The sequence below is a fragment of the Centrocercus urophasianus genome, unplaced genomic scaffold (genome assembly GCF_019232065.1).
Source record: "Centrocercus urophasianus isolate 14NV4802_14NV808 unplaced genomic scaffold, USGS_Curo_1.0 seq_32, whole genome shotgun sequence".
Taxonomy (NCBI): domain Eukaryota; kingdom Metazoa; phylum Chordata; class Aves; order Galliformes; family Phasianidae; genus Centrocercus; species Centrocercus urophasianus.
In genome coordinates this window covers 6,219,067-6,244,650 of record NW_024884889.1, presented here as the reverse complement: position 1 = coordinate 6,244,650, position 25,584 = coordinate 6,219,067, and the positions used below count along the sequence as shown (strand labels likewise).

Genomic DNA, 25,584 nt, shown 5'->3' with positions numbered 1-25,584 from the left:
GGAGGACAGATGTGCTGTAACTAAATACTACAGCTGCCTACAGAGCTGGGCAAACTCTCTGTTCTGTTCAGATGTAAAGTGACATGCAAATTTTCTTATTCATATTTTTCAATAAAACAGAGCAAGTAACGATGGCAGGAATCTAGCATGAGTTTTGGGTCTGGGTTTTCTGAAATAGTCGTTGTCAAATAATATTCATAACTCCAAAAAATTGGATGTGATGTCGCAAATACTTTCAGTGAAAATGAATATTTCTGAAGCACGCAGGTCGTTTTGTCTGCGTATGTGAAAAACCCAGCTTGAGATATTTGAGAGGTACTGTTTGTGTAAAGCCCGAGTGCTAGCACACTGACCAGGAGCATGTGAGAAAGGCCTGTATTCCCCCTTTGCATGCTAAGAAGAAGGGTTTCCTCTCTTTCAGGCAAGTACCTGAACATGGGGCTGTTGGGCATTTTGAGAATGAGCTCTCGTGGAAGGATGCTCATCAGGCCAAGGGAAGGAATGATTTGTGTTGTGGTATGAATAATACCTTATAAAAATGAAGCACTTTATCTGAGTTCTGTGTCTCTGGACTGATGTCAGACCATTTGTCCCATTCCTCAACTCTTGCATGACCTTTTGAATAATGGCAAAAGAATATTGGTATGGCTCCAGTTTTCTGACGTTGATTCTAGTTGTTAAAAAGTGACAGTCAGAAAATAAAAACAATCATTAGATGAAATCCTCTGAGAAACTCTTCTGGGACCCCTGTGTGGAATTCCAATACATTTTTTCAGCATGTGTTTTTTTGACATACGCTCTTACTGGTGCGCTCCAAAGAAATTCATTCTCTCTGTATTTCAGATGGAGTATTTCATCCCTCCTCCTAGATATAAAACGCTAATGCTCTGAATTGACTTTCTCATCCCTTTGTGCCATTAAATATGTTTTGTTCTACTTTGGCCACTGCCAAATACACATGCTTTCTTGATCTCAGTTTTCTTTATCAATTTTGCTTACGTTGATAACTTTAATTTCTATGGATCTTCTGCTTGTTTATCTTTTTTGTTGTATTTGTAGGATTTTTCTGGTTCACAGTAGGGCAGCTTTGACCAGAAGTGCTGGAAGTGCCTGATAACGTGATGGCTGTGTTGTTCTCCTGGGAGAGTGAGGCCTTCCAAATCAGACTGACCACGCACATGGGCTGCAAGTAACCTTTGGCTATCAGATATAGCCACAGAACAGTCTGGAATTACTGCTTAAGCACTTGCTTGGCTAACCTCAGCATATGGTCCATCCCATATAGCAGAAGGCCAAAGAGAAGTTCTCTGGCCAGCAAATCACTCAGTCAGGTTGGGCTTCAAGGCACGGTGCTGAGAAGCATAACCCATGTGCTGACCAAGCGACTGACAAAGGAGAAGGCCATGCTGAAAAGCAGCCTGATGTTGATCAGTACATGAGGTTGAAGAGTATTCCATGTTATTGAACAGTATTCCATGTTAAGCCTGTGATATTTAGACTGGAAAGCTGATGAAAAGCTGGAGATCACTGCTGACTATCGCTTACAAAGAGTTGCCTGACACCAATACCTGTTCCCTCTCATTTTGAAGATTTGGGTCTTTGCCTTCCCTAATTCTCAGCCTCAAACCTTGTGCTCCTTCAAACATTTGTTACCAATATATCTATTTCTTTGTGCTCTTCCGTTTTATATGACAGGATAATTAAGGATTTTGAATTTACTAGAATCAGTGCATATGTTTCTGCATAATAAAGGACACTCAGCACATTCTTCTCTTTAGCCTTTTCAAACCAAGGATAGGAAATGATCAGTGATCAGTACTGTCCTTGTGAACCTTAGTAACTGTTGATTACCATGCAGATGAAACACATCCGGGTGTCAGCCTCTGAATTCAAATCACTTTATTGTCTGGTTTATGGCAACAATATGAGAATAAGTCAGGAAGTACCCGAAATATGATATTGATATGAGTACATATCATAACAGATAAAAAAAAAGTCTTTGTTGTACAGGCAGAAGCCACAGTGATTTTATACTTTTCTAGAAAAAATTACCAGCAGGATGTGATAAAATTAGGGATAGCATTTCATTTGGTGGGATCAGGGAGCGCTTTGAAAGTGGAACTGTTTAGCGTGGAAGAGAGGAGACGTTAAATGAATGTGTTTTTATTGTACAGCTGGCATTATAAAATGGCTTTGTAGTTTACTGGTTTGTGCCATGTGGTCCATTTCTTTCTTTAGATGCTTCGGGGACCTGTGTTCTCAAGTATCCTCACTTGAAAGTTTCTGTCATTTCAGGGGGAGCAGATAAAGGAGAGGACCACAAACAGGCCTTCTGACAGCACCTGCTGTAGAACGAAAGAGTCTGGGAAAACCTACTTGTCAGATGTGGAATAAAAGCCATCAGAAGAAACCTGATATGGTAAGGATTACTTTTTCATATCTCGAGACTTGGATAAGAGCATGAAACACACTATTTTGCCTTTTCAGTCACAAAAATGTATTCTGGAAGTTGTCTGAACTTCTGTCAGGAAAAAACAACAACAACAACAAAATAACGAAAGAGCTCAAGTCTACCACGTATTGTGGGGCTGTTGTATTTTCGGGTTTAATGTCAGGATTTGGTTGCAAGTTTGGGATTTTATTACTCTCTTTTTATTACATGAGACAGTAAAAGAGGGCAAGCCATGTGCGTTGAAAGCTTCTGATGTCTGGTCGCTAGGATTTTTGAAGTCTTCTATCAAGGCAAGTGGACAATAATACTGATTATTTTAGATTGTGTGATGGATTTTGCATGAAAATGCTTGCAGTCATGAGAATTTCCTTGAACTCTAGTGTTTTATTTACTGGCTAGGGATGTCTGAGCTCCGTACCCTAATATAAAGCAATGGCTCTTTTAGCCAAAAGTAAATTGTGTATTTAAATTTGGCAGACGGCGTTTTGGTAAATGAAAAATATTTGTCTGTACTTTCAAGGATCTTCTATAATTCAAATTTGTGTTGTGTAAACCCAAGCCATAAGTTTCAGATCTTCACACAGGCATTTTCCCTGTATCAAATGATATGATGGAGAAAGGAGGAATGTACACTTTGTGCATATTCAGCAGATATTTATAACATTACAGTAATCATATGTGAAAAGAAAACTGTTTCATGAACTTAAATGCCTAAGTTGATTTGAAATTATGAATTCAATGTTCTCTGTAATTGTCAAAATGCATATGGACAAGCATGACCCGAATATAAATTCTGTTGTGTTTCAGGAGAGATCAAGTGAGCACTAATAAGGAAACTTCAATTTTTTCTGGAATAAACTAACAAAATAAATAAGCACATTCTGAACCATTCATCACTAAAACCTGTATTTTATGCACACGTGACTACATTTTTGAGCTGTTTCAGCAGTCTATTCCATTTGATGTTAAGTGCTTTCTAATTAGAATTAGAGATCAATTACTTGAATTTTTCCCAAGAGCAGCTTCTGCAGCAGAAAGAGGAACAAGAGAACACCTGTTCATTAGAGAATTTAGTCCTATCCTGTAGCATCAGAAAAAATGTTTTTTTGAAGATGATGTATTTGATGATACTTCTTCCCCCAGACCAAATCTCCTTTGCGTGAAAAGTCTTCTACATCACTAACAATCAGACCCTGAATGCCCATATGAAGGGTTCTTTTTAGCACTGGCTGAATGATTTACCAAATCATTTTTTGTTTCTCATTTGGAAAGCCTGGAGGACTTCACTATGTACCATGTTTTTTGATGAAAATGTAGTAAAATATATTACTATTTTGGAAAAACTCCTCTGTAGTAATGAAGAGATGTACAAATGCTGTGATAAGCATTCTTGTCTTACCAGCGTAATTGAATTTGTGTAAGTAGTCGAATTTCACATTGCATTTGCAAAATCCCATTTAAGCAATTTAATTAAGGTTGAATTTTCTACTTGGACAGATATCAAGTACAGTCACATAAGTGTCCACACAGTCATGTAAGAACAGTCATGATACTGCTTTGTTCACTCTGTGGTCTGAAAACCTTTAGACTACATTAGCAGTAGACCATATCTAAGCCTAAAAATCCTACTTTGGATGGGCTTCATTTAGGGATTGAGAAGGTCAGCTTCTGAAGCTCTTAGCAGCTTGGGACAGTAAAACCTAATGCACTGCTAGATCAGAGTATGAGCAGATCCTAGCTTGTGACTATCTGCATCTTGCTGCACACAAATAATGGTGGAGTTGCAATCAGCAGAGTGAGTACTGCGGTGCTGTATAACTATTATCCTGCAATCATAGGATCATAGAATAGAAGGCCAGGTTGGATGGGGCCCTGGGCAGCCTGGTTTAGCATTAGACGTGGAGGTTGGTGGCCCTGCATGTAGCACGGGGGTTGGAGATTCATGATCCTTGAGGTCCCTTCCAAGCCTGGCCATTCTGTGATTCTGTGATAGAATGGCTTGGGTTGGAAGATCATCAAGTTCTAACCCTCCTGCTACAGGCAGGGCTACCAACTCCCAGATCTGGCTCCATCCAACCTGATCTTGAACACCTCCAGGTATTCAGGTGAAATAAGATGTGTCAACTGTGCTGCTACTTCTTGTTTAAATAGAGAAACAATGAAGATTTTTTTGCTTAACTGCATTTAATTCTAATGATATAAATGTGTTATTCTGAATGCTAAGCATCTCTAAGTCTGGTCACAGAATAGCCATAAGCAAAGTGATATTCTTTCATACTGAGTCTTCTGATTGCTTTACAGATATTTTTGCTTCTTAAGCAGCAGAAAGGAGCTAAAACACAAGTGAGAATATGATCTGCTACCTTTTGTATCAGAAGTGATCCAAGGCATGATAACAGTTTTTGATGTGAAAACTTGTATGGCATTCTTTTTAAGAAAATAAGTTCTGGCAAAACTTAAGAAACAGCACCCTAGTATGTCCTAAAATTCAACTGACTGTGGCACTTTCTCCAGCCATCTGTGCCACATTTCTGTGCTAGTCACCACCTGTATTTCAGTCTGGATATAACTGATAGCTGATGAAAGTATCATACTTTGCTTGGCAAGAGCAGCTTTAAGTAGATAGCGTTTGCAAGGCATTGTAAGATTCTGGATAAAAAATGTCAGTTGGAAGTTCGAAACAGTAACATCCACTTCTTCACTGAAGCCTTCAACTGGAAATGCCTCAAGTTATAGTAGTTACTCTCATTTTTATATGTGGATATATAAACAAGACATTATTTTCAGGACTGATGAACGTTATTCCTACATTGACAGAGCACCACAACTACGTATGATCCTCAGTCTGATTGAGCCCCATGAACGTTTAAAATAAGAATGACAGGTGAAATCCTGTGGTGCCTCTCTAAGGCACAATACAGAGCCCATCAGCTAAGGAAAAGAGGGGTCTTCAACTCTCTCTTGATCTTCATGGGTCAGAAGCTCTTGAAAATCCAAATCATATAATTTAAAAATAATGATTGGATCTGGAGTTCCAAGCATCTACAATGCAAAAACCTTCAGGAGTTAGAAAAAAAGTTTTATATCCTTTATGCTCTTCTGACTCTTGCTCCCAAGATTAACGAGTTCAACTAGAGTTGAAGAACTTGTTCAACATTGCAGTCTCCAGAAGTTTACATTTCAACAAACATAAAATATGAACAAAGGAGACAAACAAAAAGAACAGAGAAAGGAAGGATATGGCTTCAAACAAACGATCCAATATAAGTCAAAATACAGCTGAAGAAAGAGAGGAAGAATAAATCCTTTAAATAAGCAGTATTACCCACAAAGCCCCACATGAACATGAAAAAAAAAACCAAACCCAAAAAACAGGAATTGTTCATAGAAACTCATACTCTCCTCTGTAAGTGACATACTGCTGAGCATAGTGAAGCTCTGTAGTCTGTTTTGCTTAATTGTAATCCCAATATGATTTCTAGTGCTTGTCATGCCTTGAACCAATCGCAGACATTCATGGCCCTGAATAGCCTTACCTGGGATGCCAGCCACACACCCTGTGCCCACAGGGCTTCAGGACTGCATTTAAGCTCAGACCAGGGCTGTCAGTGCTTTTCTATATTATACTGAGTGTCTGTCTTTCTATCTGATTGCTCATCTCACTTCATCCCCTGGCCAGACCTGAGGCTCACAGGTACTCCATTGCTAGTTCTTTCTGGAGCAGGCCCTTTTGCTTCACGCAGTAGCCTTACTTCCACTCTTGCCACAGGCTGCTCTCCCCTGGTGTGCCTGCTTAAACCCTATTTCCAATACCAATAACAGTTTTGCCTGCTCTATTACTGTGCTGTGGGACTGTGCTCCAGCCAGCATGGATCTGGTTTTTCTTTGGGTCTCTCATAGCTCCTGCCTTGTCCTCTCTTGTGGAGCAGCCCTGCTTGTACTGCTGGAAGTACTAAGCAATAGGGCGATTGGCATGCTGAGACACAGAATGTGACATGAGATGATCTCCAATCTGTTTCTCTGGAGCTTCAAAACATTAAGTGTTTTCAAGATCTAGAATTTCAGGGAGAAGTGTTTTTCTAAAAGAATCTCTTTTACTGCAGAAGATTCAGCTCTTGGGAAGAGACGAACACCCTTTCAAGCTTTCAACCAGAAAACATGTACCAGAAACTTGTGCTGCTGGGAAGGCTACGTTAGGAATTATGCTCATTTTGTAGGAGACTTGTAAACTTCATGCACTGAAATTAGAGCTCTCACAAAAGCGTTATTCCCTTCAGAATTAAATTACCATTCTGCGTCCAATTCTGTCCAACTTGACAGAGTACTCAGCAGAGAAATTGTAAGGCTGGGAGCAGAATTTCTAGGATCTCTGTGTTTGTCAGGTAGGCTGTTGGAGTGAGAAGTCCAGATAGGCTCCTCAGTACTCTGCTGGAGTGAGTGAGCATGAGAGCTGGTGGGAAGCACAAACTAGGATTTGAAAACAGCTTAATCTGGCAGAAATTCATTAAGACTGAAACATCTCTGGGAAACATTTGAACATTAATGGATAGGCAAACTGAGAATAGAAAAATGTTCAACAAAAATAGCAGTGTTGTTGTTTTCCTCTCCAGTTGGCTCTACTGGTAATTCTCCTTGCATACCACATAGTAGTATTTGGTATGTTTCCATGTGGTTGTTTTTTTGGCTTGGGGTTTTTGGTTATTTTAAAATTCCTTTGCTAAGAAATGTGGTTGGTTATATACAGAAAACAGCATTAAAATAAGCTGCAGTATTAATCACTCAGGAGTTAAGAAAGAATTAAGATTGTTGAGGCCACTGTAGTTCAATCCCCATGTACATTATGAGATACTCTTTAATTACATTATCTCATTCTTTGTTTTCCCACGGGGCCCTGCCTCATTCAGAGTGCGGGATGAACAGTGCTTGGAATGAATTGGCACAATGAAGTGAAAGAGGCTGTTGTTTGCAGGACTCATGGCAGTTGTTGAGGAAGTTGGAATATGTGTTTTGAATGAGTTGGGATGTCAAGAAAAGAAAGGATCATCCTGTAGCTGAGGCAACTGTGTTTCCCTGGAGAAATGAGTTTCTGTCACTGCCTTTGCCAAAAAGATTCTGTGAGGTACTGTTCTGGGGGAGAAAGGACAAAACTTTTCTCAGGTATCCACTAACTGTGAACGCATCATTTGCCTAGAAATCTGGGGGTATGGATCCATTTTCTCAATGACCCAATATCAGATAAAATGTTGAGCTCAGTGCACATGTTTTTCATCCTTACACTTTGATGAAAATGTATGCCATCATAATTAAAAACTATCTTACAAGAGAGCTGTATAGATGTTTTGTGCTTTCAGTACTACATATTCTGATCTCCCAAAATAGCAACTATGCTAACAGAGTTATCTATTTACAGAGCAAGCATTTAGTTAACTGTTAAATAAAAAAGCTACAAGTAGTGACTAACAATAACATATCTTATTTTTCACACAGAGGGTGGTGAGGCACTGGAACAGGTTGCCCAATGAGGTTGTGAATGCCACATCCCTGGAGGCGTTCAAGGCTGTGGGCAGCCTGGTCTGCTGGTTGGTGACCCTGCACATAGCAGGGGGTTGAAACTAGATGATCATTGTGGTCCTTTTCAACCCAGGCCATTCTGTGATTCTATGATTAGATGAGAATACTGAATACCGGTGCAAACTACTCAACGTCGTAATTAAAGATTTCCTAATTTGTGATGGTAGCCTGTATTTATCTCTGATGCTCAGCTGTATATCCTGCTGTAGTAGTTGCAAAATGTTTATGAAGGATGTATTTTCCTTTACGATGTTTAGAAATCAACTAGTTTATTTTCAGCGGTAAGTAACTATTTTAAAATCAGGGCCTCAATGAAACTGTTGTATCAGCTTTCACATATTCTACTTGGATCGAATCTGTTCTCCTTGTATCTTAGAGTAGTTGTTCTTTCCTTCTAAAACTTATTTTTAGGCATCGATTTAGCTGCAGTGGTCTGGCCAGAATTAATCTTCCCTTCTTCTAGAATGAAGTAGAAATAATCCAATTGGCCTCTGCTCCTGTGTAAGTGGGTTTTACTTCATAGGGGACTAATCAATGAAGAGTAAAACTGTACTCAGAATTTGGGCTTCAAGCAGCAGTCAGCTCCGACAAAATACTGCTAAAATGTGAATTCTTCTCTGCATCATAGTGTCATAAAACCAAATGAAACGTTTTTTCTTCTCTCAGGCATCTTCAAACCCTATCATCTTCTTCAGTAATCACAGAATTGTAGAGGCTGGAAGGCATTTCTAGAGGTCGTCTAGTCCAACCCCCCTGCCATAGCAGGCCCACTGCAGCAGGCTGCACAGGTAGGCATCCAGGCGGGTCTTGAATATTCGTCTCCAGAGAAGGGGAATCCACAACTTCCCTGGACAAACGGGGAAGATCCTCAGTTCCTCAAGCATTAATTTTCAGTCCTCACGCTTTAAAGGAACTAAACTGAACATCATTGTTGTTTTACAGTGAAGAGAATAATGTAAGATTACCAAGATTTTACTCTCACTTCTCAGTGGTTGATCACTTAGCAAATATTCCCATATTCTCCTCAGCTATGATGTAGTGAAAAGTAATGGCAATACATTAGCAGTCTAAAAATCCATTTTTGCAGGTGAAAACATGACTTCATTCTGCATTTAGCTGTTCGTTTGAGGGATTTAGACATTAAGAACTTCTTTTCAGTGAAGAGTTTGGATTTGGGATTTGTTTTTATTACCGCAGAACAGTGAAGTGAGCATTAATGAAAATGAAACTCTGACATGATACTGCATGGTTTTGGATTGTTTTAGTCATAAAAGGTTATCTTGCTTCTTAGGCAGCTATTCATCTAGAATGCGGGTAAAATCATAAGTTCATACCGGATGTTTTTATTTGAGATTTTATTCACAGCAATCAACTCTACAGCAGGATAATAAAACCTGAGCTTTATGAGAATATTCCAGGGTTGACGAGGGTCCATCTGTATGTGGCTGTGATTGTGGAAGTGCGCATACACAGTGCAGATGGGAAATGGAATGTCTCAGCAGTGCAAGTATCATGGGCTGTGGAGGAATAAATCAAGCTGAGACAGGGAGGCTCCCAGCCAGAGGTGCTTTCATAAAAGCACAGCCATAGTCGGTGCCGTGCTGTTTGATGTAGCTTAAATCACAGTCTCCTCTGAAGCAAGGATATTAGGTCTAGAGAGTAGAGAATGAGTTTTGGAAGGCCAGTTAAGTCATGTAGCTTACTCTGGCTTATACCTGACATTGCAAGCTTTTATTAACTTTGTAATAATTTACTGAATCTTAATTTAGAATCAAATTATAGTCTGGAAAAAAAAAAAAAAAAAAGGATAATTTAGGGCTTGTCTATTTCATATCCAGTTTTGGACATTTAATAGGAGTAATAAGTAAGGGTAGTTTTAAGTTGTCAGAGCTGTCTGCTTCCTTAAACTATAATTTGGACAGAGAGGTGCTATTTTTCCAATTTCCCATACCAACCATAATAATGTGATCCAATTCAGGTGGAAAATAGTATTCCTATATTTGTCCTAACAATAGGAGTGTGTTCAAATAAGTGAATATAAAAATAATACGTTTTTTGGGGGGAGGCAGTGTTATGCAGAGCTGTACAAAAGCAAAGATTGTGACAGGTGAGGTGACATCACCTTGCCCTTAACAGTAATGTTAGTAGCAAGGCCACAAATACAGAAAGCACCCTGCAATTCATTGCCTTCTTTTTGAATGATAGTATCTTTATATGAGAAGGGCTATAAATACTCCTTTTGTTTATTTTGCAACCCAAGGGCAAATCTATGATAGAGACAAGATTCTGCAGCCCAGAGTTATAGAAGACTCAGCGCTCTACCCTACTGCGCTGTTAATAGGAGCTTCTAAGCACTTTTGAGATGACCTGAAAATAAATCAGTGCAGCTCTTATGTTTTATGGACAGTTTTACTGAAGGCATGGTGGGAGGGAGAGGGAGTAGAGAAAAATGTGTGTAAACAAATCTTCAGAAGCAACAGTTTCTAAAGAAGGTATGTAATGTAAATATGTGGGTAATAGTTGCACTTAAGTAAATGCCCAATGTGAAATCCATATCTAAATTAGAATCAATTAGCTTGAAAATGTTGATTGCAAGCCAATCAACATTGAGAAGTCTCTGATGCTTGCCATTTGCAGTAAAGAAGGATGATGCTGGTCTAAATACAACTTGAGGCTGTTACTGCGAAAAACTTCACTCATCTGCTTTTCCATTTCACTTGAAAATAGACCAATGAAAACTGCCTGCAGTCAATGGACATAAGTGGCACTTGATTTTATCAGTGAAGAATGCCATAGCATGAGGAACAAATCTCAGCTCAAATCTGTAATGCAAATGGAAGATGGAGATACTGGGATCTCCCTGGGACACAGATACCAGCACACGCATGCCAAGCAGACAGGTACCATGCTCTCTTTTAAACTTCCGTTGAAAATTAGATGACATTTTTCTTCATTATTTCTTTTTCATCATTCCTCCCAATTTTACTTCTATTCCTGAACCATTTGTAGCTATTTTTGTCCTCTTCCAATGTTATTTTTGTTAAATTATTGATTTGTTACCCACTAGCTTGATAAGAGCTTCATACACCTTTTTAGTTAATTTTGAAACGCTCAATACCCCCATGAAAAGGAGGCTATTTGATCAGCAGAACAGTCTATGCAGCATTCCTAATAAGGTTCACATGTACACGAACTTCTATAATGCCATCAGTGTTGTTCACCTTACTGGGAATGCCTCATGCATGTTTGGACTGTATTTCTCATCCAAGGGTATAGGAAACCAATAATCATTTTGTGTGTTTAATCCATTATCACTTTTGGTAACTGAGATCCCAGACAGAATTCTTATTACTCTTTATTTATGACCTTGCAGTCCTATCAATTGATTTTTTTCCCCCCTTACTGTTACTTTGGCTCCGAAGGTCATTCGCTGCTTCTAATATGACCTCTCTGTATGAATAATTCATCTCAGTAACATACTGAGAGACCTCAGTGACATATTCGTGTTTTGTTCATAAAGTTTGTGAATGAAAGTATTAAATTAGTATTATCTGAAGACGGCTTTTTGAGAACTCCACCTAGAAACTTACAAGAACTTCTGATCCAGTGCTGTTGCTTCAGCGTGTGCAAAGAAGGCAAATTCACAGTACAAGTGGTATCCCTGAATTGCACTTTCCAAATAACACTTCAGAAATACTTGCAAATGTTAAATAACTTTGCTTTTACTTCAACAAGTTTGGTTACTTATCCATAGGATAACTGGAATGGAATAAAATTATTTTAAAACCTGAAGGAATTAATAGAAAATGATGTAGCCTTTTTCTTTGCATCCGCAATAGATGCAACCATACAATATATTGTTAATTTTCTTTGTCTGAGAAGGGCAGTACAAGGCAAACTGACAGCAAACAGTTATATTTCATTTGGAAAATTGCAAATCTGAGCTTCTTCTTTCTTTGAGAAGAAAAATAATACGGTTCTGTATAACAATATAAAGCAATGCTGACACCTACAGAGAATGTATGTAAATATCAACTTCAGAATTTGCATTTTCTGAGATAATTCCCAGAAATACTTGGGAAAAGAATAAGTGGCTTAGAGGAACTTAAAGAAAATAAATCTTTATTTTCTACCTATATCAGTCCTTGGTGAAGCAGATAAAACCTTGAAAATAAACATATGCTTCAATTCTTTTCATTCCCTTTGAGCTCTTCAGCTTTCTTCATGCAGATATGCATAAACAAATCTGCTAATGATTCCCCTAGGAAGTAATTGAAGGCAAAAGTATTATACTGGTGCTTTTTCTAAAGCTATGGGCGTTGGATGGAATGATCCATTTGGTTCAGTAGCAGAAATATCAACATGCTCCATGTAGGTGGGGAGGCAGCAGCAATACATGCTTTCAACTGAATATTTGTTTAAAATAAATTGATTCACACTGCTGTGGACCCATGAATTAAGCTATCAATATGATGGCCATTAGTGCACAGAAGCTGGTTTCTCCGCTTTTCCTATACTCTGACCAAACAATACAGATTGTAAGTGTGTAACAGATTACTTTAGCATTACTGGGTTTTGAAGGTTCTGCAATCAGTCAAACAGGCCTCTAAAATCTTCCATTCAATAAAAGTTGGTCACTCGTGGAACAAAGTTTCAGAAAAATTAGCCTAACACTGAAGAGAAGTTACACAGAGGAGGCAGCTCTCCTACTGAGCATTTGTTCACCAATGCACTATTATGGGTCATGCAAGCTATAATACTTGCTCCAGTGGCACTGAAAGATGGACCACTTCCTTCCTGCAAAGCATGTGGCAGATGACATATATGCAGGAGATATATAAGTAATAATGAATGTTCTGTAACAGCATAAATTTGCCATTTTTCTCAGAAGAAATGTATAGGCTTAATGGGGACGTATCTACCTAAAAATGGTGAGTTAGTAAAGTGGCTGAGGGATGGGAGAAACTAAGCCATTTAAAAGAAGCTTTGGAAAAAGGAGAGGTGGCTTGCCCAACAGTCAGCTATCCATGCTGCTATTGTGCCAACACCTAGGAGGATTACAGCTCCCAGAAAAACTGGTTAATGAAGCTCAAAGTAGGTTTCCAGATCTGAACTGCTTAAGAATTTTTAGCTTTGGTTTTATGACTTGGACCCAACTCAACTTATGAGTAAGTGGAAACTAGGAAGACTCAATGACTGGAGAGCTTGCCTTTAAAGTTAGTGTATATATATATGTTTGTCTTAAGTGAAAAGGGCTACAAATCAGAAAGCAATATTATTCATTAAAGGGAAATCGTAATTATTTTGATGCAAAATGGTGAATAAAAATTCCTCATTTTAGGCCTCTACTGCTGCTTTGGAATCAAGTTTCCATGTATACTATAGAATATATCATATGATAGTCAGAAGTGTCTTTCAACACTGGGTGTATTTTATATGTTTTATATCCTAGAATCTTTTGTCTTTTTGTCTGGTTGATAACATTGCTTTACAAAAAAAAAAAAAAAAAAAAGAAAGAAATCCATTTGGAATAGTTAATGTATATTTTCATTTGTATTCAAAACACCACAATTAAAACTTAGGCATCTTTACCTTAGTTCTAGGATGGAGTTTTAGTAAACTCCAGAAATAAAAACATCAGGCTTAACCACTTTCATACATAAATGTGACACTGAAAGTGCATGTATTGAAGCGTGTAAAAGTGTTTGATTTTTTGTGTATATACAAAAATATAATGAGAAAGGCAGTGAAGCTGGTGAAGGGTTTGGAATACAAGTCTAATAAGGAGCAGCTCATAGAGCTGGGATTGTTTAGTCTGCAGAAGAGGAGGCTCCAAGGAGATCTTACTGCTCTTACAGCTCCCTAAAAGGAGGTTGTGATGAGGTGGGGTTTGATCTTTTTTCTGCGTAATTAGCGATAGGATGAGAGGTAATGGCCTTAAGTTGCACCAGGGAGGCTCAGGTGGGTATTAGGAAAAAATTCTCTGAAAGCAATGGCACAGGCTGCCCAGGGAGGTGGTTGAGTCACTGTCCCTGGAGGTGTTCAAGACACATGGAAATGCGGCACTGAGGGACCAAGTTTAGTGGGCAACACTGGTTGTAGGTGGATGGTTGGAGAGAGGATCTTAGAAGTCTTTTCCAACCTTGACGGTTCTGCGATTCTGTGAAATATTCCTATGCATATTTATGAATACCAAGTTAAACGTAGTGGAATTCTTTCGGTAAAGAAATACTGTTTCCTCTTCAAAAGGCACATGTTTCCATTTTCAGCTCAAGTTTTTAACGCACTTTGAGCAAAATCATTGTTCTAAACTGTTGCTTTGGTGGATATGATCACGACTTCAACAGCATGCAGCAAAAAACTTAGCTGTCACTTTTGAACCCTGTGAGGTAATCTTCTTACCTGTGTTTTCCTACTGCCACCAGACAAAAAAATATAGTTTTTGCGATGAATATTGATACTTGCAGAGGCTTAGGCCTTGTCTGTAGTGATGGAGGAAAGCTCGCTGAAGTACAGCCTGTAGTTTCCCTTTTTCACTTTTGTAATGCGTAGAAGACAGCTGTTATCTCTCAACTTTTCTACTCTTGCCATGAGTTTATACAAATAGCAGCTTCTTGTGAAGCTGCCATACAGTCAGCGCATGGTTTCAATGCAAGGAATGGCAATGCATTGCTATGCTTTTACAGTAGCATGTTGGTCCATTAATGGGGAAAAGGGAAGTCCCTGGAGGTGAACTTTGCTGGCAGCAGTGCAGCTGCTGGGCCTGGACGCCCGCAGGCAGGGCTTCGGTCACGCTTGGTTCTCACTAGGGGTCGCAGGATGCCAAAAAATCGGCATCCACTAGCAGGGCAGGGATGGCAGGCTTTTGGGGACGACCCTCGGTGCCATCGTTTGCATGCAGAGGGAAACCTTGGGACAAGGTGCAGGTTCTGTGAGCTGTGAGCTCCTGCTGCCCTCTGTCCTTGTGGCTTGCTAAAATGAGGTTTGCTCAGGACAGGAGGTTTAAGTATGAAAAGAGAGTGGGGTCTAATTAATACCAAATGCATGTCAAATCTATAAGAAAGGCCTCGTGCTGGTACAGTTGAGATTATTTTTGTTGCTGAATGTGATATGGCTCCGAAGTGAAGATCTGGCTAGGCACTGTTTGCAACGTTATGCTCACTAAATGCTTACTGATGAAAATGAATAATACATTTTGTTTGTAAGCAGCAGTCCCTTCTTCCACAGCAAAGTCCTGGAGTGGTTACTGGCGTTCTAGCCCTTCTCCAGCACAGTACTTGGTTGATGTGAGTAGGTCGATGCTCTCTGAAGGGCTACATCACAAATGTTGTCTATGTCAGTAGTTTCTCTTTTGAAAGTTTTGATACTAAAATCTAATGCTACTTCTGGTTGCAGAAGACAGCTTTCTCATCTAGTTTGCTGCTGTTTACTAAACCAAATCTTACACATGTTCCTAAGTCTTTATTTTCCTAAATAAATAAATAATCACTGCAGTGATGGCGAGGATGCAAGATAGAGAAAAAACAAGTTGTTAAACACAAGATCCAAATCTGCTGATGGAAAAAAGGAGCAGAGGAGAGGAATTTGTTCATTTAAGCAAATGGAGCTTGGACAAAAGTAGGGAATACATTACAAGTGAAACAAACGGCCTTATTATGAGTTACAGAAAATATGCATATATCATAAATAATTTGACACTTGGTATCAATTGAAATATTCATTTCTTGTACAAATAGGAATAAAGATGAATGGAATATTGATTTTCAAAGATATGAGTGAAAACAGTGGCTTTTAGCCTATTTAAACACACACAGAGGGAGAAGAAAATAGGCTTGGGAAGGAGAATCGGTTGTAGAAGACTTTTCATAAATCAAAGATAATTTGAAACATGCAGAAGTCAAGCTGCTACTTCAATGCATCTAGCTCTTAAGACAGGAAAATTTGAGACACTACTCTCTATAAACATACTGTGTAACTTCTCGGGGCCCTGGGCAGCCTGGTCCAGTATAAGATATGAAGGTTGGTGGCCCTGCATGTGGCAGGGGGGATGGAGCTCAATGATCCTTGAGGTCCTTTCCAACCCTGGCCATTCTATGATTCTGTGCACACACAGTTGTCAGTAATGGTCTTCAGGCATTTGTGACATCTCTAGTTCTGCAGGTTGTGTAACTTTGGGAAGGCATCAAAAAGCAAATTGCATGGATTTAGTTCTCTAACTGTTCTGAGGGAAGACTCTACTGAAAAGACAGCAAGTTGAGATCAATGTAATATGCATTATCCATAGCAAATAATGATTGGGGGTTGCACAAAACTATCACTTTCATGACTGAAAAATCAGTGGTCTTTAAAATAAATTACAGTATAATCTCTGAATCCTCCAGAGAGAGATTGATTATTGCTGTATGATGCACCAGTTCTGTCTTTAAATTAAAAAAAGAAAAAAGAAAAGAAAAGCTTATGCTGCACAGTGTAGGAAAACAGTCAATTCTAGCAAAGAACAATTGATAATAATAGTACAGTAATTGTGGAGAAAGCTGGATTATGTGAATACAATTACATTGTTTTCCTCTGTGATCTTATACTGCTGAGGATTAAAAAAAGGTACTAGCTATGACACTTTGGGTATATGAGGTGGGTTGTAGGTTTTTTTTATTATTTCATTGTAAAATCCAGTGGGCACAGTACTACCTTTAATGATGAGGTATGTGTTAACCACTGTAGAAATGGGTCACGTAGAACTGATGTAAATATCAGTGTATATAAAATAGTAACCACAGGAGAATGCTACTGCCATCATTGGCAAAGTTTGTACCGCGGTTTCTCGCTGCTTTTTGAGGGACAATTGCCATTCTTCCTTTTGGGAGTTGGTGGTACACTCTATTTACTTTCCGTGATCCCGAGGAAGAATACATTGTATTCAGGTAAAATAGGCAATTAGCCCAAATAGGCAATTAGCCCGTGGTTCCTCTGTTTGCTTTGACTCCTTACCTCCAGTCTTACTGTTACCTGTCGGTAAGCTCAGCAGTGAATGTTAGTGATAAATTGCACTGTAACTAGAACAGAGGTTTTCCTCTGAGCAGCGTATTGCTCGAAAGAGTGAATCCCGTTCTACCAGGTGCAGGCTTCTTCATCTTCTAGGAATCAATAGAAGATCAAAATGTTCAGCATTAGTCACTCAAGATCAGGCTCATTAGAGCCTTGCCTCTGTCAAAAAGCAGCGGCTGACTCGCAGCTATGTGACAGTAGGCTGAATACTGGAGGGTGAGATTAACCCCATGCACCCAGCCAGCCTGCAAGCAGCAAAAACAACTTCCCAGCCAAACACCAAAATTTGTTAGACGTTGGAAGGCGAACATAATATAAATCATTTTGCTGAAATTGTTCTAGAAAATGTACGCGTGGTGGTTTGCCATCCAAGCAGTAAACAAATTGAAAATTCCCAGTAATGTCAAAGCCATGGGTCCTCTTAGTGCCACTTCATAAATGAGGGATGCAGAGGTGTCTTTGGTTGGATAAAGGCTTGCAATCTCAATTATTTAGAAAGATTCTTTCGGTTTGGCTGGCACTGAATTAATTTATAGGAGATCTCTGGGTTTCTATACTCAGTGTCCAACACAGCCTGCATTGAGCATATATTTTTTTTAATAACTTACAGACAGCAATTAGACCAAATCCGAGGCTGGCTTTTGTTAAGATTTCAGTGACTACCTTGGATTATCTTTATACTGTAGATTCCTTGTTTGAAGGTGACATGCTGTATATGTAAAATAATTAAAAGGCAATCAAAAGCCTATTCAGCTCAGCTTTAATCAAAAGGCTGTTTTGACATTTTTTAATCCCAATAATAATATTTTTAAACTAATTAAATGCTTGCTGCTACCTGAAGTAGAATTATATTTTTAAAATGGTACAAAACTCTAAATTTTTAGCGATGAAAAATTAAAATTTAAATATATTTCAAAGGAATCCCAGATAGAAAGCTTTATGACAGTAATATCATTACTGTACATTAGTACTTGAAACTTCATTCCCAAAGCAATCATGTTCACCAGCAGCCACTGTCTGGAAAAGAAAGTGATCCTGCTCAAGTCACTGGAAGTTTGCTGTAGTCTTTGGCAACGAACAGCCTCTTGCAGTGTTGAGAACTGAATTGTGAGTGCTTTATCAACTCGCAAAATTAAACTAAAAGCTTTGAATCCATTTTTTAACTGTACTGCATGTGAGATGACAAAGTAAACCAGACAAAATCAAGTTGGCAGACATTTAGTTGTCAGTTTTTCATCTGGCAGTCTCTATCTGCCTTCTGAAGAACTGCAAGCTAAGCTCTGCTAAGCTCAGAGCTCATAGGCAGTGTTTTTTAATTAAGACGAGAGCAGGATGCCTCCTAATACTTGGAATGCAGCTGGCTTCAGAGAAGTGGATATTTAGGATGACCTCCTATGCTGAACCTTCCAACTTTGAACATTGCTTTAACAATTAAGCTCTTCTGGCCCTATGTTTAAATAGCTGTCCGCAGCTACTGCAAATTGATTTATTGCCTGATGGGGATCAGGGATGCTGAGCAAACACAGAACAGTTTCTAATTTAAGTATTGCACCACTGGTTTTGTTGTTGTTGCTTGATTACTTGTTTTAACATCAGCATGTGTTCTCAGCTTAGCTTTATGCTCTTCTCCTGCAGTTTTAGAACTGTTACAATGGAGAGGGCAAAACTCACATAACGTTACAAGCGAAGCTTCATAGTGCTTCTTAATACAGTTCCCTGACACGATCTGTACAGATACTGTTTAAGTTGCTTATGTCCCTTTACTTAATTGTACAGATTTGGTGTGGTGCTTTTTTTTGTAGGTATCTGATGTAAACTCATTTTTAGTTTTCATTTCATGCTCTGTAACTTTCATTTTAGAACGTTAGCTTAAGTTATCCAGGTATTTGAAAATGAAGCTTGCAAATATATGGGCTTGCTTGTTAAATTTATGGCAGCATTTTTGGAAAAGCTTCAGTATGTGCGGTCTGTAGGAAACATGCTTAAATCTTGAATGGAACAGAAGGGAAGACAGAATGGAGGGATGTATCATTTTTTTCCTTTTAACATTACTATGGATTTAAATACCACCACAGTCAGCCTTGAATGTGGTTTTAGCAGCCGTCTTACCTGAGTATCTCATCTGCAGAGGTATTGTTCCATGATCAGTTTGATCTGTGCCTTCCTTGGTTCTGAGGCTGAGAAAATGAGATGCTTTCATGTCCTCAAAGTGCCTTTGTTGTAGCTATGGGATGATGGGGGCAGGTGGTCTGACATGATTAGGGAAGAAGAATTGATTTTGCAGCATGTAGAGTTGGCATAAATCTTCTTTATAAATCTTGATTCACTAGAAAGTGGTTAGGAGAAATCAGCAGAGAGAATGGCAGGCATATTTTGGGACCATGAAATTGTTTGTGTAAAGAAACTAGGCCTGAGATGTCACAACGAAGAGACAGATGGAGGGTTGCAGGCAAAAAAAACTGCTGGAACAGCGATGTAATGGCCATAGCAAGGGTAACTCTGGATTGATAAATAAGGTTGAAGAGCAAAACCAACTTTTTGGTGCACATCTGGAGCAAAGAACAGACAACAAAGGTGGCTGTTGACATAAGGAAGTTAAATCAGGTGAGAAGTCATAAGAAAAGGATCAGCTAGAGAACGAGAGTGAAAAGAAACAAACAAAAAATTGCACAGCTGAATGTGCATCTCAGAGAGTGAGGAGTTCCAGAATAAGATTAAAGAAGAGTGCAACTAGGACAGTTGGAACAGTGATGAGAATCAGACGCTAGCAATAGCAAGATAAGAAAAACAACACTGGGATGAAGAGCCAAGAGTGAAGAGAAAATGAATACAGGTTAGAAATAACAAACGAAGATAAGGCAAAACAGGGACGCAGGGAACAAGCAGATGGGAGCGTGCTATTAAAAAGTGCCCTCTCACGGATCTTGGGACTAAACCCAAGGTTCTTTGTCACTCCTCTGTCACTGAAATGCAACGGTGAGGAGACTTAATAACTCTCTATGCAGAGTAGGATCTGAAGGACTGTGGTGAACAAAGCTTTCAGAAAAAAAAAGCAACAGAAAATAACACTGAAGGGCTTCTTGATAATTCAGTAGAAAAAAAGTTGTATATGGATATACAGTGAAAAACTGCGTCATAATACATAAGTAGATATGAGAGAGAATGGAGAAAACAGATTTCACAGGTGAGCTTGCTGCTGCTAAGATGATGACTGCTTGCTTTTTAACCTCAAAAGTTTGGCTTTAGTTTATATAATTTACTCGGTGTATATAACTTCCCTAATGAATAATTTGGAGAACTGGGGACTCCTTCAGCATAGCTTTGTCTGTGTTACAGGCACTGTTGGGAAAAGCAATGGGCTTATCAGGAGATAAAAGCAGGAAGGTAACGAGCTCTCTCTGAGCTTCTCCACCTCAGCCTCTGGAGCAGTGCTGCAGGCCCCAGGAACAGAGCAGAAATGGTCTCCAGCCTTCACAGCCGTCAGCATGTGCTGAGCTCAATGCTTGTGAATAAGCCTATTGTGTCCACCCACCTCAGACTGTGGACAGGATCAAGGCCTAAACAGGAGACAGATAGCCAAAGAATGAGGAGGAGGTGTGAGCAACCGTGTTTCAGATGTGGATTTATTTTTTTTTTCGGTCTGTGGTTGTGTCTGTCTTTCTTGCAGATTTGTCCTTTTTAAAAGAAATCTCTTTGTTTGTGTGGGAAGAGCAGAAAAGCCTCCAGCTTTCAGGATACAAAATAAAATATCCCTGCCACTCATCACACAACTTCATTTACCATTATCTGTGTCCCTGTGATATTCTCCTAACCAGGAAACCTAAAGGAATAGGGAAGACGATCAGAGTCCTTGTTGCTGTTGTGTTCCTTCGGTTGGTTGCATTCCAGCTCAGCATTCTGGCTTTCTGTCCTTGCGTTCGTTTCTTTGGAAACGGCTGTAGGATGGATTTTTGATTGACTGTGTTGTCAGATGGATTATCAGAGTTGTGAGCTTTTTGGAATGGTAGACACGAACGTGTGAGAAGAAAAAAATATACATATTTTGTACTTAAACCATTTCAAAATTTTGTATCATGAAAAAAGCTAGATGAAATATTTAACGGGTTACTTCAGGAAAGTTTGTTTTTTGAAAGATGTCAACGAGTTTTGTTACTAGGAAAAAGAAATAATATGGAGAAATGTGATAAATGGGAGTATTAATACCTAAGCAGTGTAGGATATTTTCTGCAGAGACACAATGGTTATTTTAAACAGCAGTTTGAAGCTGTAGCTGCTCTGAATTCAGGGCAGAAAACAGCTTTTAGCCTGACTGGTACTCACACTGATTTGTTACAGCACAAATGTGTGCAGATCTCTGTGTGATTCCCATCTGTAGTTCTGAGGTTGTCTTCTGCCTGAGTCAGGGCTGGGTGGTGGCAGCTGTCCCCATGCTGCTGGTGGCTCTGCAGTGCTGGAGGTTGGGGCTGAGGGACACCAGCACACACCTTGCTGCAGGAGCTCATCTCCTGCTGCACAGAGCTCTGTAGCCAGCTTGCTGGGAGATGGGCACAGATCACACATTGTGTTGTGTACACCTTCTCTTTCTTTAGAGCAGTCAGAAAAGTCAGTGTTTCTGCAGCAGTGCTGACGAATGAGGATGCTGGATGGACTGAGGGTGTTTCTGTTGTTGCATTCAGGTGCATGGGCCTGGGAGAGATAATGGATTTTTTACAGGTGCACATACGGAACAAAACCAGCAGAACAACCAGATCACTGCAGGCAAGTCCAGTGTGTGAAATTAGCATCGAATAAGTGACACTGGGGGTAAAACATCCCATCTGTCCCCATGGGAAAAACAAAAGCTTAATTTCCAATCGGTCTGAGCTGGTGTCTTCAGCAGAAGGTGGCCTCACTTTCTGGTACCGTTCAAGCATAGATGGCCATCACCCAGACCTGCTCTTCTGCAACAGTGGAAAAGGCCTCCAGAAGTTTCCTTGGAGCCTGTGGAAACTACTGTGAGGAAGAGGGAAAAGGAAAAGCCTCAGGTTTTCCAGGCATTTCTCCGATGTGGTGGTGCTCAGGGGCCTGTGACAAATGGCTGGGACAGAAAACTGGTATCGGATGCTGAAGGCAGTGGCCACGCTGTTGGTGGCAGCTGCTTGGCCTTTGGCTTTCTGCTCGGGCGAAATGTGATGAGACTGGGAGGAACACAGGCACAACCTGTATGCCAAAATGTAAGGAAGCACAGTGCATGGATGTTTTACCTTACGTTGTCCATACTTGATGCTACTCTTCATCATACTCTATTAATTAAGCTGTCATTAGTTCTGTCTTAGCCACCCCTGCACCAACAGCTGTGGCAGCATCTACCTACAGCCAGGCAGCCCTGTGGATGGCAGGGTGGAAAAAGGGGTCTTCCCTTCCCAGAATCACAGAATGGTCAGGGTTGGAAGGGACCTCCAGGATCATGAAGCTCCAACCCAACAGCTCCCAACAGCTCCCTGTCTTTCTTGTACTGGGGGCTCCAGACCTGGACACAGTACCACAGATGAGGCCTCATGAGGGCAGAATAGAGAGGGACAATCACCTCCCTGTCCCTACTGGCCACCCCTTTTCTGATGGAGCCCAGGATCCCATTTGCTTTCTGAGCTGCAAGTGCTGCTGGCACTGCTGGCTCATGTTAAGCTTTTCATCTATCAAGACCCCCCAGGTCCCTCTCTGCAGGGCCGCTCTCAAGGACCGCTCCTTCCAGTCTGTTCCATTAAAATCCTTTTTCCTTTGCAGCAGCTCAGCCCACAGAGAGGTGACAGCACTCTGCACCCACTCGCCACGAGCTCCCCGTCGAGGGGAGGGACCGCTTCCGAAGCGACGCTCCTGGCACAGCCCGGGGGAAGGGACGACCTCTGGATTTCCACTCCGGCGACAGGGAAAAGGCGATCGGGAAACGGTATTTGCGGGAAGAGGAGCAGGCAGTGCTTCGCGGCAGCCCTTTCAAAAGCCCGTGCTAAATGTGACACCACGGCGGAGCGGGAGCCGCAGGAAACTCCCCTCAACCCCCCCATCACTCACCCCGCTCTTTTCCATGGAAACTCGTAAAAAGGGGGAGGAAGAGTAGAGTTTGCTACGCAAAAGTCTCACCTTGGTCTGAAACCGTTTCAGGCGGTTCTGCAGGACCGGAGCTGCCCATCTCGGGGGAGGGGAGGAGACAGGGAGCTCTTTAGCTACCGCACACACTTTTTTTTTTTTTTTTTTCGCTCGATCTTATTTTATTCCAGCAGCAGCAGTGTATCTCCACCCTCCGCCCTCCCCCTCCCTCTCTCCCTCCCTCCCTCTTTCGCTCCCTCCCTCCCCAGGTTGATCGGCTGAAGGCGGCTTTGCGCGCTGATCCCTCCTCGGGCTTTAAAGAGGCGCCAGCCCCGCGCGGCTCGGGGCGCTCAGCGGGACGGTGCGGAGCTGCGCGGAAACTTCGCTCGGGAGAGGAACCTCCACCGCTTTCCCGGCGATCCACGTGAGGACAGGAAAACCCGGCTGAGAGATCTCAGATTAACTTTTTTTTTTTTTTTTTTTCTCGATTTTTTTTTTTTTTTTCTTCCTTCTGCTTGTTTGTTTGTTTGGTCCTACTTTCATTTTGGAGCCGGATCCCAACTGCTTGGCTGAACTTCTGCAGAGCGATGGACCTTTAAATCGCCTTCCTCTGTTTTAAGCAAACTATGGGCGCTTAAACTTTTCTCTTCTCCCCCTCCCCCTCGCGCCTTCACCCCCCGCCCGCCCATGGGGCTCACGCTGCGGAGCCGCCGGCACGGAGAGCAGCACACCAGCACCGCGCTGCTTCCCCATCCCCTCTATCGCAGCTGATCCCTCTTCTCCTCCTCCATCACCTCGTTCTCTCTGTCCTCCGGCTTTTTGGCTGCCGGGAGCCGAGCCGCGCGTTGTTTGATTTGATCTGGCTTCTTTTGTTGTTGCCTAAATGCCGCGCACCGCTTATCTAGAGAGAGAGCACTCCGGAGATAGGGGCGGCCGGTGAACGTGCGTGTTGCTGTAGGACTATCGGGGGAGCGGATCGGCAGCAGCCCGGATCCTGACCCTGCCTGTATGAATAAGTAAGCAGGATGCTGACAATGTGCGTTAGTTGCCTGTAAGGTTGTCGTAAGTTAAAGGGGGACGGAGGAGGCGGGGGGGGGGGGGAGGCTAGACCAGAGACAGATCGCAGAGTAGGAGCGCGGCGGGGGAGGCCCTGACACTTGGCTCTGCCGCCTCCCATCGCTCGGGCTGCGCGCTTTGCCGGAGCAGACCCCCCCCCCACCCCCGCTCCCTTTTCTTCCCGTCCGTCCTTCTTTCTTTTCTCTCCTTCCCTCTTCCCCGCGGCAGTTCGCTGATGTACAGCCCGGATCCATCTTCCGGCAGCAGCAGCGGCGGCGGCGGCGGCAACAGCGGGACCGGGGGCGGCGGCGCGGCGGGGCGCGGACCGGGTGCGGAGCGGAGCGCGGGCAGCGACCGCCGCCGGGGCGGAAAGTTTGCCCGGGCTGCGCCGAAGGCTGAGGGACGCCCCGAGAACCGGCACCTCTCGGCCTGAGCCCACCCCCGCACCCAGCCACCCACACGCCCGGCGGGGTGCGGGTAGGAGGGGCGGCGGAGCTCATGCTGCCTTGGGGCTACCTAGGGAGCGGCGGCTCTAGGTGCTGAAGAAAACAAACAAACGGAGCCCCAGCCAACTCCAAACTTGCGGTTCCTCCATCCCTTATCCTCCTTTCTCAACCCGGCGGTGCCGCCCGCCTAACTCCGCCGCGCTCCGCGCACCGCCTCTCCGCCCGAGGGAGGATGAAAATGCTCTGCTGGCGGCTGGCGCTGTGGCTGGCCGCCTGGGCTGTCTGTGGGAAGCCGTCCTCCTGCTCTGCCCTCGATTATGACTACACTTACGATTTCACCGAAGAGGATAAAGCCGAGGCGATAGATTATAAGGATCCCTGCAAAGCCGGTAAGTGACTTCCCCGCCCGGCGCTGCTCCCCACCCCCTCCCCAGATGGTGACTTTGTCCCGGCTTCACTCCTCCGCCCGCCGAGGGGCCTCACCTGCTCCTCCCCGGGGGAGAGGGCGGGCCAGGACCCGCGTTGCCGGCCGGGCACCGCGGAAGTTGCGCGGGGCGCTTGGCGGGGCATGGAGGCTCTTCGCACCGCACCGAGAGCGGCTGGGCACCCAAAGGGCGATAGACCGCTCCGCCCGTTGCCACCCCCGGAGCGGCCCCTTCTCGCTCTCCCGCACCGCAACCTGTCTGTCCCGGTCCGGCTCTCTGCTCGTGGGGGCGGGCACGGGGCGGGTTCTGGGCGCCCGCCGTTCCGTGGTGAATATTGACATCGGGGTCGGGCGGGGCGCGTAGCCCCGTCCGTGCACACCGATAGGAGAGCGAAGGAGCATCCGTGCGCCGCCGGGGAGTGCTGTGATGAACGTGTGCTGGTTTAAGACGTCAGCTTCCTTTCTGCCAGGTACGGCCGTTGGTTCTTCTTGCTGACCTGAAGAACCGCTTCGCTTTTGTCTCTCGT

General features: G+C 42.3%; 1 protein-coding gene and 1 long non-coding RNA gene across 9 annotated transcripts in view; both read left to right on the top strand.

The window, feature by feature from the left end:
* Positions 1 to 2,300: 2,300 nt before the first annotated feature.
* Positions 2,301 to 23,336, top strand: LOC122166217. The gene is made up of 4 exons (XR_006170729.1): positions 2,301 to 2,419; positions 8,690 to 8,811; positions 10,751 to 10,923; positions 22,832 to 23,336. It is a non-coding gene; the product is annotated as an uncharacterized LOC122166217 (long non-coding RNA).
* Positions 23,337 to 24,678: 1,342 nt separating this feature from the next.
* Positions 24,679 to 25,584, top strand: part of TLL1 (tolloid like 1) — a 133,906-nt gene continuing 133,000 nt past the window's right edge. For 6 of the 8 annotated variants that reach the window (XM_042829827.1, XM_042829826.1, XM_042829830.1 and 3 more), the window contains exon 1: positions 24,679 to 25,022. In XM_042829827.1, coding sequence (XP_042685761.1) covers positions 24,866 to 25,022 — 157 coding nt within the window. In that variant the 5' untranslated portion in view covers positions 24,679 to 24,865. Of the gene's footprint in view, positions 25,023 to 25,456; positions 25,528 to 25,584 lie in introns of those variants that run through there. The other 2 variants (XM_042829829.1, XM_042829828.1) reach the window with 2 other exon arrangements.